At 44.9% G+C, this 14,736-nt stretch overlaps 1 protein-coding gene across 1 annotated transcript; it reads left to right on the top strand.

Annotated features, from left to right (window-relative positions):
* Window positions 1-1,101: 1,101 nt before the first annotated feature.
* On the top strand, window positions 1,102-14,418 carry GNA12 (G protein subunit alpha 12). The gene is made up of 4 exons (XM_081338532.1): window positions 1,102-1,576; window positions 3,069-3,284; window positions 7,831-7,881; window positions 8,559-14,418. The coding sequence occupies exons 1-4, from the start codon at window positions 1,193-1,195 to the stop codon at window positions 9,126-9,128; spliced, it is 1,221 nt and encodes a 406-aa protein (XP_081194658.1). The 5' UTR covers window positions 1,102-1,192; the 3' UTR covers window positions 9,129-14,418.
* The last annotated feature ends 318 nt before the right edge of the window (window positions 14,419-14,736 follow it).

Raw genomic sequence — 14,736 nt, 5'->3', positions numbered from 1 at the left:
CAGCCTGTGGTCTTGATGGAGATCTGCTGACATCCGGTGGCTGAGCTAGCAAAAGCCTCCAGAAGGATCGCTTTTCTCTGCGAAATGTCAGGCGCAGCATAAACACCGGGAAGGAAGGAGAGGCTGGGTTTTTTGCACTTTGCCCGCATTTTTGAGCTTCTGGAGATGTTGGCCCCCAGGGCACCAGATGGGGGAAGACAGAAAAAGGCATATGGGGCCATTGGTCGGGACGAGGAAGCAGGATAAGATTATCCTTAAAATTTAAATGTCTGTATGGAGTCGCTACGAGACGAACACGATTTGATGGCACACAACGCAAGGAGGGAAACACCCCTACGAGGACAACAGGGCAGGCTGCAAGGGATCTTTAGAAGTCATCTTCTTTCAATGGGAGGCAGAAGACTTTGCCACGTTTTGCACCCAAACTCCGTGCATCGGGCACGGGAACTGGCGTTCACACGACTCGTTGACCCGAATGTTGGAACTCCGCTTCCTGATGACTGCCCAAGGAAGCCAGAATCCAGGACCCTGGAGAGGTAGCTTCTCGTTGGACACCCTAATCCCCTATTACAGGGGTCTTCAAACTCGGCCCTTTTATGACTCATGGACTTCAACTCCCAGAATTCCTCAGCCAGGCACACTGGCTGAGGAATTCTGGGAGTTGAAGTCCATGAGTCATAAAAGGGCCGAGTTTGAAGACCTCCGCCCTATTAGATGCGCTGGACTCCAAATCCCATAAGAGCGAGGCTGGCTGGGGACGATGGGCGAAGCACCCCCTTACCCCCATTCATAACTTTCTTCCCCGCATGACGTCACGGGCCCCTTCCCCTCGCGCCCAATCGGCGCCCCCGCTCCGCCCTGACCCTGGGAAAACCCCGCCCCGCCGCTCTCTCTCTCTCTCGAGCGGGGGCGAGCTTCCCTCCCGCCCCTGGCCGCTCACTGGTCCCCGGGCGCCTCGAGCCCGCCCCCTCCGCGGGCCTCTCCCCGCCCGCCCGCCGCGCCCGGCCAATCAGCGCCCGCCTCGGAAGGCCAGCGCCGCCCGGCCTCGCCCCAGGCGTCGTCGTCGCGGCCCCGCCCCTTCGGGTGGGCGTGAGGGCGAGGACGGAGGGAAGGTCGCGCGGCGGCTGAGGCGGCTGAGGCGGCGCCTTTCCCGCCCGGGCCTGTCTGAGGGGCCGCCGCCGCCGCCGCCGCCATGGCCGGGGTGGTGCGCTCCCTGGGCCGCTGCCTCTGGCCGGCGGCGGGCGGCGACCCCGGGCCCGAGGCGGCGGCCGGGCCGCTGGAGCCGGGCAAGGAGGGCGGCCTTCCCCCGCCTGCCGTCCCTCTTCCTCCTCCTCCTCCTCCCTCGCTCGGCCGGCGGGAGCTGGAGCGCGAGGCGCGGCGCCGGAGCCGCGAGATCGACGCGCTGCTGGCCCGCGAGCGCCGCGCCGTGCGCCGCCTGGTGCGGATCCTGCTGCTGGGCGCCGGCGAGAGCGGCAAGTCGACCTTCCTGAAGCAGATGCGCATCATCCACGGGCGCGAGTTCGACCAGAAGGCGCTGCTCGAGTTCCGCGCCACCATCTACGAGAACGTCCTCAAGGTGGGATCGCCGCGTGGCCTCCTTTCCCCTCGCCCGGCCACGCCCCCCTCTTCCCCCCCCCGCGCCAGAGGAGGACTGCAGGAGGGGAGGGGAGGGGGGGATTAAAGGGCGGTATGGGGTCTCCTGCTCAAGCGGGGGGGGGGGGTTGGGCTAGAGGACCTCTCGGGCCCCCTCTCCTCTGTGGTTTTACGCCCTGTCGTCTGCCCCGCCTTCTTCCTCCAAGGATGCGCCTTCCAACTCCCCCGGCAAGATCTCCTGGTGGTCACCTGTCCCCATGTTCATTGGAGACCCCTGGATAGGCTGCCCTATAAATAAATAAATAAATTAATAAATAAATAAAAATAGGCTGCCCTCCTTTAGGAGGAGGGATTCCCCCCCCCCCGCACGCACACTGATGCTCCCTTGAGAGCCCCCTTGACGTACTGAGTTCCAGTCCTGCCACGGGATCGGAAGCCTGTGGGGTGATGAGCGTCCCCTCTCCCTCAGCCAAACCCACCTGGCAGGGCGGTGGTCTGCCATTGCTTTCTTCACGGTTGTTGTGTTTTTTCCAACTCTGCAAAATTTCCTAGTGGTGTCATATCCCCCCCCCCCCCCGTTAAGTAAGCAGGTAGGCTTGAAACCTGAGTTCTAGTCCTTCTGAGACTGCGAAACCAGACGGGTGATTTTGGCGTCCCTCCATCTTTCTTGGCCCAGCCCACCTTACAGGATTGTTGTTGCTGAAAATACATATAGACTGCATTTGTATTGCACACTAGTTAAAATTTAATTTGCAGCATCCCTTGGCTTGATCCAGAAAAACGCAGGTAAATGACCCACGAGTTATCTTTGCGTTACAACATTCCTTCAGAGTTCTGACTTCAGAAGACATCTAATTCCAGGGGTGCCGAAGTTATTTCTTAATATGCACAGTGCCATAACAAGGGAGCCCAACCGGATATACACACCCTGCTAACTGCATAGACTTGTCTTCAGATATGGCTTTCTAGCCTGAGGGGTAAAAAAACCTGTTCTAAACATTAGGAATCCAGATTTTTCCTCTTGCAAACCAATCCTAGGCTATTGGACTAAGCCACTGTTTTTTTCCTAAGAAGGTGGGGGAAAAATATTTGTTGTGTGGAAGATTTTGCTGGACTCCTTCCTGTACCTTAAAAGTTGCTGTAAGGTGAGACTTACAGAAAAGTTTGTCTTGCCACAAGCTCGGTAGTCTGCAGGTGTTGCAAAAACTGAATTCTTGCTTTCTTCACCCCAGTAGCATTGCTGTGTTGGTGGTACAGTATTTAACCCACAACAAATGGGAATTTTATCTTTAAGAAAACCACATCCCGGCTTAATAATAAGGATGGAATTTGGCTCTCAAAAGTTGTCTAAAATATCTTGGAATGTAGAACAGGGGAGAGCTGGCCAAATAAAGTGCACGTGGTTCTATTAGTGTGTTAAAGATTGAGCATAGATGGGCAACGTAAGAATTGAAGTGTATTTCTCTGTTTCTTAGGGCTGCAGAGTCCTAGTCGATGCACGGGACAAACTCGGCATTCCTTGGCAGTATGCGGAAAATGAGAAACATGCCATGTTCCTCATGGCCTTTGAAAGTAAAGCGGGCATGTTCATTGAACCCCCCATGTTTCAGTTGTACGTACCAGCTTTGACCGGCCTGTGGAAGGATTCTGGGATCAAGGAAGCTTTCAGCCGTCGAAGTGAATATCAGCTGGTGAGTAAGCTGAAAGCTCAGAAGACAAAACATCTGGTCCCGAGAAGTGGCCCAGGTTGGATCCTGCAGCTTCATCCTGGGACACATAGTAGCTTTCATTCATGGTCTGAAAATGCGCTGCTAGGCCCTTCTGGGTTTAACGATTACCTTATAACTTTCAGATTATTAAATGCTGACAGCATTGACAAAACCAGGATTGGCTGCCTACCGATAAAATTGCTTCTTAAGTAACAAATGTGGGAATTTCAACATGGACTTTGAACTGGATCTGAGCTTTGTTTTAACCGAGAAATATATAAAGGTGGTGAACCTATCCAACACGCCTTCCTCTTTCTATTTTCCCCACAACCCTGTAAGGAGTTTGGGCTGAGACTGGCCCCAAATCACCCAGCCAGCTTTCATTCCTAAGGTTGGGACTAGAACTCAGTATTTCCTGCTAATTGGCACCAAAGTCACCCAGCTGGTTTTCGTGCCCAAGAGGGTACCAGAACTCACCGTCTCCTGGTGACTGGCACCAGGGTTCACCCAGCCAGTTTTCATGCCTAAGACAGGACTAGAACTCACCGATCCCTAGTGATTGGCCCAAAGTCACCTAGCTGGATTTCGTGTCTAAAGCAGAACTAGAACTTGCCATCTCCTGGTTTATAGCCTGGTGTTTTAGACTGGCTCTAAAACTTTCTGAAGGTTTGAACAGTCTTGAGTATTTTCCTGCTGCAAGGGCTGTACCACAAAACAGCCTAGCCTTCAAACCTACGAGCAGATTACTGTCCTAGGGCCAGAATCCTCATTACCTGCTTGAGAAATGTAAGCATGAAATGTAATCAAGATCCTAAAGAAGCTCAGTTTGATCCTCAATCAGTTTGTAAACAATCCAGTGACTTGAGGCTTTGTGAAATCCATCCATTTAAGCTCAGCTAATTTTCATAGCCATGTCTTTTGGCAGCAGTACAGCAGTGCTGGCCTGCTTCGTCCTTCCAGATGTTTTTCCATTCCCCCCCCCTTTGGCTTACTTCTGTGTTGTCACAGGATATGAGGTTCCATTGAAGAACCTCCCCCCCAAAAAAAATTCTATAGGTCAGCATTTAAATCACCTGTTTACCGTCTGACCCAAACTGCACATTAAAAAGCCAAAACATTAGTTAAAATATGGAAGATCACTTATTTGAGTAAAGTATGCCAAATATTAGCACTGTACTATACCAGTTGTCTCTATGTGTAGCTAAACTGTGAACACATTGGCAAAATCCAGGAGGTGGTACGAAGTATTGCTTCGGGGCAGATAAACTATGGTTAACCTGCTGTGTAATAGAGGCAAAATCTGAGGTTCTTTGTAATTAAGTATCCTGGGTTTTTGCTGTTGTCTTGAGGGGTGACCACTAACATTTAAGGAACAGTCCAGTGTAGAGAACTAAGTGGAAATTCACAGCTTTTTTTGTAGTTTGAATTTGGATTTCTTTTGCTAACCCTGTGCCAACGTAGTATCAACGTGTCAACATCTTATTCGGAGATATATGGCTTAGCTGAAACGCACACTACTAGGACCTTACTTTGAAAAACTATTATTTTACCATAGTTCTGTGGCCTAAACACACCCCAAAGTTCTCTTAACTTCAGTTTGTCCCAGTTGGTTTCCATTACTTCCCACTGACTCTCTTAGGTCTTGCCCATAAATGGCCAATTGTCAGGACACGATGGTGCTGTGTTTGAAGTATGTGGCGTTGGCTTGTTGGTTTGTTTTATTTATTCTGTTTTATTGAATATGATTGTGAGTCATATAGGATGGTCTTATATAACATGGATGGCCATATAAAATATGGTAGTCTGGGGTGTGTTTGACACACACTTGGCAGAGATAACACTGAGCATTTGAACTCAGAATCATCTTTCGAAAGGTGTGTGTGGGCACCCATTCAGAAAGCATGGAGCCTGTGTGGTGATAATTCTAATTTTAGGTTATAGTGAGATCTGTACTATTTATAGCCATGCCGTGGCTGGAAACTGCTCATTCAGAACTATATGTCACTACATTTGTGGGGCTTATAATTTTGCTCTGGTATAAGTCATGTAGCCTAGCTATCTGGGCAGCTGGTATGCATTAAAAAGATATTTATTTTCACTATTTGACACCCTAGTTAGTACTTTTGTTTCTTAATACAGGTAGTCCTTGACTTATGACCACAGTGGAACCCAACATTTCTGTTGCTAAGCAAGACATTTGTTAAGTGAGTTTTGCCCCATTTTATGACCTTTCTTTGACACAGTTGTTAAGGAACTCACTGCAGTTGTTAAGTTAGTAACACGGTGGTTCAGTGAATCCAGTTCCCCCATTGAGTTTGTTTGTCAGAAGGTCACAAAAGGGGATCACATGACTCTGGGCCCTTGCAATCGTCATAAATATGAGTCAGTTGCCGAGCATCTGAATTTTGATCACCTGACCACGGGGATACTGGAACAGTCGTAAGTGTGAGTACCGGTCATAAGTCACTTTTTTTCAGTGCTGTTTTAAGTACGAATGGTCACCAAATGAGCTGTTACAAATTGAGGACTACCTGTCGTCTCATGCCAAAAGGGAGTGTCCTTTTATAGCCCCCTTATTAAATCAGTATGATTTTATTTAGCATGTGAACCGCCTGAATTTTTATACTTTATAACTGTAAATTGGACAAGCGTTTCTTTTTAAGATGAAAGCAAGAAGAAGCTCCACAGCATCAGTCCGAAATAAACAAGATAAAAAGTTGGAACGATGTTCAGATGTGGAAGCTGGCTTATTTCAGGGCTGTAGTTCCCAGTTCTGGGTTTTCTAATTCCCAGATGTGGGATGACTCATGGCTGCTGTTCAACGATGGGGACAGCACCTCCTCCTACGTTGTCCCAGTTGGCCAGACTGACTCAGAGGATGCACAAGAAGAGAGATATAAAGTGAAAATGAATCATCTCTATTTTTATGTTAACTCTTTAGGTGTAAAAAAACGTAAGCAATGATCTGAGAATTATCTAACATCTAGTGAAGCAAACTTGCAGAGCAGTTTAATTGTTTCAGGTCAAATTGTGGAGGCGTTAAACGGCTAGACTTGAACAACATATTATTTCCTTTGTTATTATTTGCTTATAACAAAAACATGTTTTTCCCCAGCAACCCAAGGACAACAGAGAGGTTGTTAATGATCTGAAGACATTGTTGGTGTGATGGAGGGCTTAAGAATTACCCGGAATTTTGCTTAATCCTAGTCAAATCAGATAAGAGCACTAGATCAAACTAGAACTAGATCAAGTCGGATTAAATCGTTCCCATTTAAGATCTGACATGTAAAAATTGTGGTTTAATCTTGCTGAAGTTTTGGATTCTATTTAGGAGTTATGATTGTTTGTAGATCTGATGGTTTTGTATACTACCAGTATATAGTAATTGCCACAAATGCTGACTGGCATGAACTCTTGTTGATGAACAGAAGAAACAGAAAGACAAACAAAAAAAAACAAACCTCCAATAATACAGCTAGAAAAAAGGGGGCATTCACAAACAGCTACAGCTGAAATTGGAATATATTTTACTGCTGAGAAATACAAGAACGGAGGAACGTATGTAGCTCTAAGGTCCAAGATTTGTGAACTTCAACTCCCAGAATTCCCCAAGCAGCTGTGCTCTCTAAGTCTAAGCCGAGGGAACAGTATTTCTTCTGTGGAGATAACCTGAAAACAGTCTGGGATCTTCAAGTGGATATTGTGTGCTTTACTGGAAACCATATGAAGGTTGCTTTATCTTGTAAGCAATCAGGATAAACAGAGAGCAGTTGACTTCTGTATTGTGTTTTTCCCTTTGTAAGAACAAAAAAAAAACCCTGCTTAGGTTTTGAGGAAACAAATGAAAGAGCCATTGTATTATAACACAAGAATCTATGGCCTATCCTAAGGGCAATAAAGACAAAGCTATTTTATTTTACAGCCTGCTGTGGAAATTCTCTTCCCCAAAGTGGTGTACACAGCTCTAGCTTGGCTTGCCGACTGTTCCATAAAGGGATCATTACGAGGCAAAGCCAAGCAGTGTAAATAGATTTTCAAAGGTTGATTTTCCAGATCAGACCTCTGGTTCCGAGGCAGTATAGCCAGTTCTGTGATGATGCACTTGCATTGTAATTTACCTTTCTTAATGTAAACGAAGGTCTTCTGCTTTGCAAAAACAGCTGCTTGATTGCCTTGTAGTTGGATGATTCTAAAACTCTAAGGCTGATTTAAGTTGACCCCAAAACTTCAGTTGCTACAGAACGCAGCAGCTTGCACGCTGTCAAATGAGAAGCATTTCAGCAGAGGATATTTTGGGCACTGTATTGGTTGCCAGTATCTTTCCAAGTACAATTCAAGGGGTATTAAAATCCTGATGTGGTGAAAACTTGGCTTTTTCAGAGGAATATTGGGCACTTGAGTCTTCAGTATGTTTTAACCATGGGATATTTTAATCTAAATATAACTCTCTGGGCTGCTCAGAGTTTGTTGAAGTAGGCAGGATGTAAACCATAAGTAAATATACTCTTCTTCTCTTTCTCAACAGGGTGAATCAGTAAAATATTTCCTGGATAATCTGGATCGGATTGGCCAGTTGGTGAGATTTTCTGTTTGTGTTGTTTTGTGTCATACATTCAAGTCATATAAATAAGAGAAGTAATAACATTGGAAAATGTTCCTCAAAATCATAGAACTGAATGTTTGAACATCTAGATTTAGTAAATAATATCTCTTCTAAAGCAGAATAACCAGTTCTTATACGTGGGAGCTCTTATTCTTCCTCTGGGGAAAAAGTATGCTTAAAAAACCAAGGCATGAATACATTCATTGTTCAAACAAACTCCCTGTATTAGCAGTGAGATTTTGCCAATCTCAGCATCAGTGAAATCTAGTTTATCAGGAGCTCTGGATTTTATTGCATTTGTTGGAACTGTGGCACATAACTTCAGAGGCTACGGAAACCAGGCTCCAAAGGTTTGTAAATTATTGAAATTCATCCTTCAGATTATGTTTGCTAACCATCACTTCTAACAACCGAATACAAAATAGTGGAAATAACCTGAGATTAAAGTGAGCTGTTTCCACAAACCCAACTTTGGCATCTGAACAGCCCATGCAAGATTAGCCTGTAGCTTATCCTTCCCCGTTTCATTTCCAGAATCTTCCTTCCACCACAGTATATCTCTAGACGCTACTTCGGTGGACTTAACTTCTCTTTTGAAGCGTGGTCTTTCTCCTACTTCCTGTGTCTGTCTGTCTTCTTTTTTTCTGCAGAATTATTTCCCCAGTAAACAAGACATCTTACTGGCTAGAAAAGCGACCAAAGGAATCGTGGAGCACGACTTCATTATTAAAAAGATCCCTTTCAAAATGGTGGACGTGGGTGGACAGAGGTCTCAGCGCCAAAAGTGGTTCCAGTGTTTTGATGGCATAACCTCTATACTCTTTATGGTCTCCTCCAGTGAATACGACCAGGTCCTGATGGAAGACCGACGCACAAACAGACTAGTGGAGTCCATGAACATCTTTGAGACCATTGTCAACAACAAGCTCTTCTTCAACGTCTCCATCATCCTGTTTCTGAACAAAATGGACCTCCTGGTGGAGAAAGTCAAGACGGTCAGCATCAAGAAATATTTCTCAGACTTCAGAGGTGATCCTCACCGTCTGGAAGACGTCCAGCGCTATCTGGTACAATGCTTTGACCGGAAGAGGCGGAACCGCAGTAAGCCCCTTTTCCATCACTTCACAACCGCCATCGACACCGAGAACATCCGCTTCGTTTTCCACGCGGTGAAGGACACCATCCTTCAAGAGAATCTTAAGGATATAATGTTGCAGTGAGTGGAAATGGAATTCTCTCTCTGGACACCTAACCCGTTGTAGGCCCGTCGCTGTGGCTTTTGCTGTGTGTGTTTTCTTGGAAGAGCCGTGCTGTGCCTTGAGTTAGGAAAGCTGGGCAGGAGAAGCAGAAGAATGGCAGAAGCTTATGTGAGCTCCTGCATCGGTCAACTCAAAACACAACGGAACGATGTTTCCTCTTGGCTTTTGAAAACCGTCGTGGGGAAATGGCAACCAAGGAGTCTGCGTGAATTAATCTTATTTCTACAACCATGCCAGAATGTTCTGGCTTCCATACCTGCCAGCCTTAAACTAGTTTTGGGTGCTGAAGTAACGAATTCAGTAACATATTTCACTTCTTCACTGGTGTTTTTTTTTAAGAGAATACATTGCAATACATTGCCATAATTCCAAGATCAGTATAGGAGCCAGGTGTGTTCAGGGAGGTTTGCCCACATTTGGATTGTATTTGCAACTGGTTATCTTAGCTCTTGCTTAAGGAATCTATCCTCAGCTTTCCTCGTGTAGAAATCCAGAGCTGTAAACTGAATTTAGACAGTCACACAAGCAAAACATTTTTATAGCAAGATATATCAAAGCTGGTTAGGTATCCAAAGCAGTTACTGCTTGATGAGACATAGCTTCAGCAATAGTAGTGAAAATACACGCCTAGTGCTTTGTTAAAACATCTTTGATTCTGTTTAAAATTAGATCTGTATGAAAAAAAATTGCCTCACTGCAACTGTTAGGCTGTTTCCTGTCTAATACAGAAGTTAATCCAATTTTTAGATAGGTCTTAGCAAGGAACAACTGCCCATAGCACTGTAGTGAATTGCTCTTTAAAAAAATCAGTTCTTTTGGAGCCACTGAGTGTGGATTAATGGTCTTGCTTTGAGTTTATTCTTAATTATATAGGGGTTTACCAATGTATGTCATAATGTATTTTTTAAAATTCCACATAAACCTGACACGTAATTCGCCCCTTTAAGGCTAGAATACAGTATGTGTGAATTTGCAGAAGGCTGTGAATAACATTGATGTGAGCTTATTTTTTTTTTCATTCTAAATTGTTATATTTAACTATGGGTGCCTTTCTTTTGTGTACAGACAGTTCACACTTTTGTCTACTCTGAGGTATGTATTAATCAAACTTTTCTCCTGCCTTATCCATCCTACAATCGTTATTCAGGGATAATCTTAAAACATAAGAAATGTTTACTGTGACTTTGGTACCATATTTTGTAATAAAACAAAGGGCTTCATCTTTCCTATATCAACTTCTCTGAGTGCCGTGCACCCTTTGGCGACATTGAAATGCGAGGCAGTTTTCTCGGCGCTGATAGCACAAATAATAACCAGTTTAAAAATCTTTTGTGACTTCCAGTTAGGGGAATTTTTTTTTTCCCCCTGTGGGTGGATTACTCACACAGCTCTGTTTACGGTATGGTGTGCCACCTTCTGAAGGCCACGCTTTCCATGTTGATGGTATATTTTGTGCAAAGTTGAGCTGTATCTGAGATGAGGGCTACACTGGTTTCCAGGTCTTCAGTAAAAGTAAGACAGACTTAACCGTTAAAAGCCACAGCCTTCAGTTTTGGAGGCAGCTTCTTTTAAGAGCTTACCTATGAACGCACCTGGAAGCAGTTTTAACATCTGGAATCCGTTATTTTGCCATTTCTCAATAAGAGGTTGCCTTTTGCCAAGAATCTTGAGTTTTGTAAGCGGAAAACGGTTGCCTAGTGAAAAGAGGAAAGGCATCTTAAGCTTGACGGTCAGTTAGGCCTTATTTTATCATTAGAGCTAATGCTGTATTTATCCTTTGGAAATCCTACAGAGGCCCAGGGGCTTCTGATGCCTTTCTGGAGGAGTAGTCTTGCCATGGGGAAGGGCCCAACATCATAACGGCACATGTGTACATATTTTAATTCATTTCTTTGCCAGTGGTTTCTGTGTAGATGAAATTTGGTGTATCCGGTAACATGAGCTCTAACACCGTCTCCAGTGGTAGCACAAACCGCTTTATGAGTGCTTAAAACCTGAATTATGCTACCAGTCGCCTTTTAAAGTGGTTTTTAAAGAACAAGGTGCTAACACACTGTATTCTTTTTTCTATTGTAGAAGCATGCCTTGCTGAATCTAATATACGGCTCTATGTTTCTTTGATGCCAAATAACAAGTACCTTGTGGTATAACAGAGCTCCTTATTGAGGGAGATAAATGTGGTGTTTATCACAGGTTTTGATAGCCAGATAGATCTTTAATTGTCTAATCCACCCAGTGGGTCTTGCAGCTGCTTTATATGGTTTTTAGGACGTGATTAATATTTTTATTCCTGTACCCTAGCACTGTACGCTTATTCTCATAACTCTAATCATCTTCTTTAGGACTGCAATTGACATTTAATATCTAAACTTATTTTTGTGGCTGCCACATTCATTGTATACCAGTCAGTCTCGGGTAGATAACATTTAACAGTAAAAGCCAGCTCTAATTCTGCTTGCTAGTCAGTCCTAAAAAAAAAATCTATATTGTACAGCACTTGCATATATAACATAAGCACATCTTCTAATCATGTTCGACCCTGGTCACTTTCCTGTACATTGTTAGGATTAACAATCTTTTTTTTTTCTTCAATCCAGTGCAGAACTATTATATATTCTTTAGCCCAGGGTTCCCCAATCTTTGCAGTTGGGGGCCCAGCTGAGGGAGGTACAGGGGGTCCGGGCCAGTCCGGCATACGTGCGTGGCTCAACATGTGTGCAAGTTGAGTTGCACACACAAATTGACCTACGTGTGCATGTGCACACGTGCTAGCTCGCACAAGAGCTGCGTGCATGCCGTCCCACCTCCCGCGTGACCCAGTAGCAAATAGTGTGACCACAGCCCGATAGTGGGTCACAGCCCGAGGGTTGGGGACCTCTGTTTTAGCCATCTAAGCACTGCTTCTATTCTCCCCCCCCCCGACAGAGCCACAATGCTTTTCAATCCAATTGCCTTCATTCCAACCCAATGCCCAGATTGTTCTTTTCCAGGCACACTTGGAAAAAGGAAGGGGGGGCGGGGGGGGAGCAGATTTGCAGACAGAGCATTTGATTGTAACAATCCCGACTAGCCAGGAAGAGGGTCGTATGTAGGACAATCGACTTTGAATTTATGCTCCGTATGTTTTGCACCAGCGAGTTGCACAGCTTGTCCTTTGTCCAAAGAAGTCTCTGTGAGGCCTGTAATTCTGTGTGGTACTTAGTCATCTTGGCCAGGAACCAAGAGGAAATTCGGTGTCTGTCAGCCCACGTGTAGACACCTCCACATCAAGACGATTTTAAATTGAGAATTGGTTTCATGTAAACTCGGCAGAAGAATGGTTTTGGGAAACATGAGAAAGTTAGCTTGTGGTGTGTTTTTTTTTAAATTTCACGAAATGGAAGCTGCAAAGAGGAAGCTCCAGGTTTCCTCTTTTATTACGTCAGCCAGCCTCAAGTTCAGATAGTGACCGTTCAAAGTTGCAGTGGCACTGAAAAAAAAGTGACTTAGGACCGTTTTTCACACTTAACGACCATTGCAGTATCCCCAAAATTCAAACACTTTGCAACCGGCTTGTATTTACGGACAGTCCCAGCGTCTTGGGATCACGGGATCCCCTTTCGCGACCTTCTGATCACGGGGAAGCCAGAGTCACTTAACCGTGTTACTAACTTAACAACCGTGGCAAGAAAGGTCATAAAAATGGGGCAGAACTCCCTTAGCAAACGCCTCGCTTGGGCTCAGTTGTGGCCGTAAGCCGAGGACTGCCTGTAGAAGGTTTCCAACGGAATGGGTAGCCTATGAAATAAAGGAAGCAAGGATGCCATCTGAGGCAGGAGGAAGAAATCTTCACCTCTTCCTCGGCTCTTGTAACGAAAATGCATTTCCCATCGAAAATGGTAACTGAGTGAAGTGCCCTCAAAGCTGTTTTGCTGTTTTATCAGAAGGGTCATTCTCCCCCCCCCCCCCGAATTAAACTTCCCACCACAGGCTGAACGGTTAGCTAAGGCTTGGCTTGCTGCCCGTACTGTGCTGCAAGTCGCTTAGAAATTGCTTCAGTCCAGTTTAAACACACACACACACACACACACACACTGACCTCCTTGGTTAGCATCGTGGAGATGAGCCAGAGATTGTTTGGAAATGTGGAGGAGGAATAGACCTGGTTTCCAAATTAAGTTTTTCCACGACTATTTGCTTAAACATTGACAGCCTGTGTCTCCAGAAACAAAATGCCACAAGCAAAGTCCTTGTTTTTGGCTGACTTTCTTTATAGAAAGGGCTTGATGGCTTCTTAAGACAATCTCTTGACATCGGGTAACTCCTAAGCTATTTTATTTAGCTGGCCTCCTTGTTGTTAATGGGAATATTCAAACTTTCTCTTACGCAGCGTTAAAAGATCTTGGCTGTAGTGAAGGCTTATTAAACTTCCTGAACGTTAATGTGGTGTATCTCTTTAGAAGGGCACACTTAACCCTCATGTCTCTGTGTACCTTAAAGCAGTATTTTACAACCTTAGCAACTTCAAGAGGGGTGGACTTCAACTCCCAGAATTCCTTGGCCAACTTTTCACAAAGCTCCAGATTGTTCATTGACCCTCAAACGTTTATCAGATGGAAACTGTTTCCTATTCCCAACTAATGGTATCACTATGATAGCAATTAATCAAAGGAATAGCTTGCCTCTTGGAATGGTGGATGTTCTATCGTTGGAGATTTTTGAAAATAGATTAGACAGTCATTTGACTGGGATGGTATAAGATCTGCCTTGAGTGGAGGGTTAGACCAGAAGACCCCCCCAAAAGCCCTTTCCATTGACCTCTTGGACAGCCCCATTGACCTCTGAGGTCAACACTGACCCACTTTGGAGGAACCTGGACCAATGGAAAGCCTTCAGGCTCAAACAGCATCTTATGCAGCATTCTGTATCTTATGAACTTGTATGAATAGTTGGGGGTAGGACAGGCACGGCTTCAAGCCTTAATTTCCTAAGTTCAACAGAGTCCAAATTTTGTCATCATGCTGAAATGGATGTACCGTGACTGCTGTCGCTATCTGGCATTGTCTGTGCCGCTCAGTTGTTCTATTTTATACATGTTGAAAAGGGAATCTTGTGATCTTTTGTGGCCTCTTTTTTACAGCGTTATTGTCTTTTCATGAAAGTGTGCTATTAAAATACCGTGGTGTAAAAATGTACGGCTTCGTTTTGAATTGGCTGTTTTGTACATACCAATTTTTGTAAATGCATTAAAACGCGATTAGTTATTACCGTGCTTGACTCTACCAAACAGTTTAAATTCTGCTGGGGAGCAGCAGTTGCAATGGATGGGACTAGTGGCCTTAAGAAAAGCACAGCCTGCAGATTTTATTTAATACAGCCATCATTACAATTAGGTCAACATCATCAGTGCAAAAACCAGCCGCTTTTGACACTGATGATGTTACCTAGCTGGGTCTTGAAACGTCTACCAGAAAACAACCAAGCTCAGAGAAGCACCAAGAAAGAAAAACCTTGAATAACTCTAAATTGGCTGAGCAGGATTTCTATTCTGCCTTTTGCCTAGAGCACACTAAAGGCAATGAATACTAAA

This window comes from Vipera berus (assembly GCF_964194415.1).
Source record: "Vipera berus genome assembly, chromosome: 13".
Taxonomy (NCBI): Eukaryota; Metazoa; Chordata; class Lepidosauria; order Squamata; family Viperidae; genus Vipera; species Vipera berus.
This window is presented reverse-complemented; position numbering and strand designations above follow the sequence as displayed.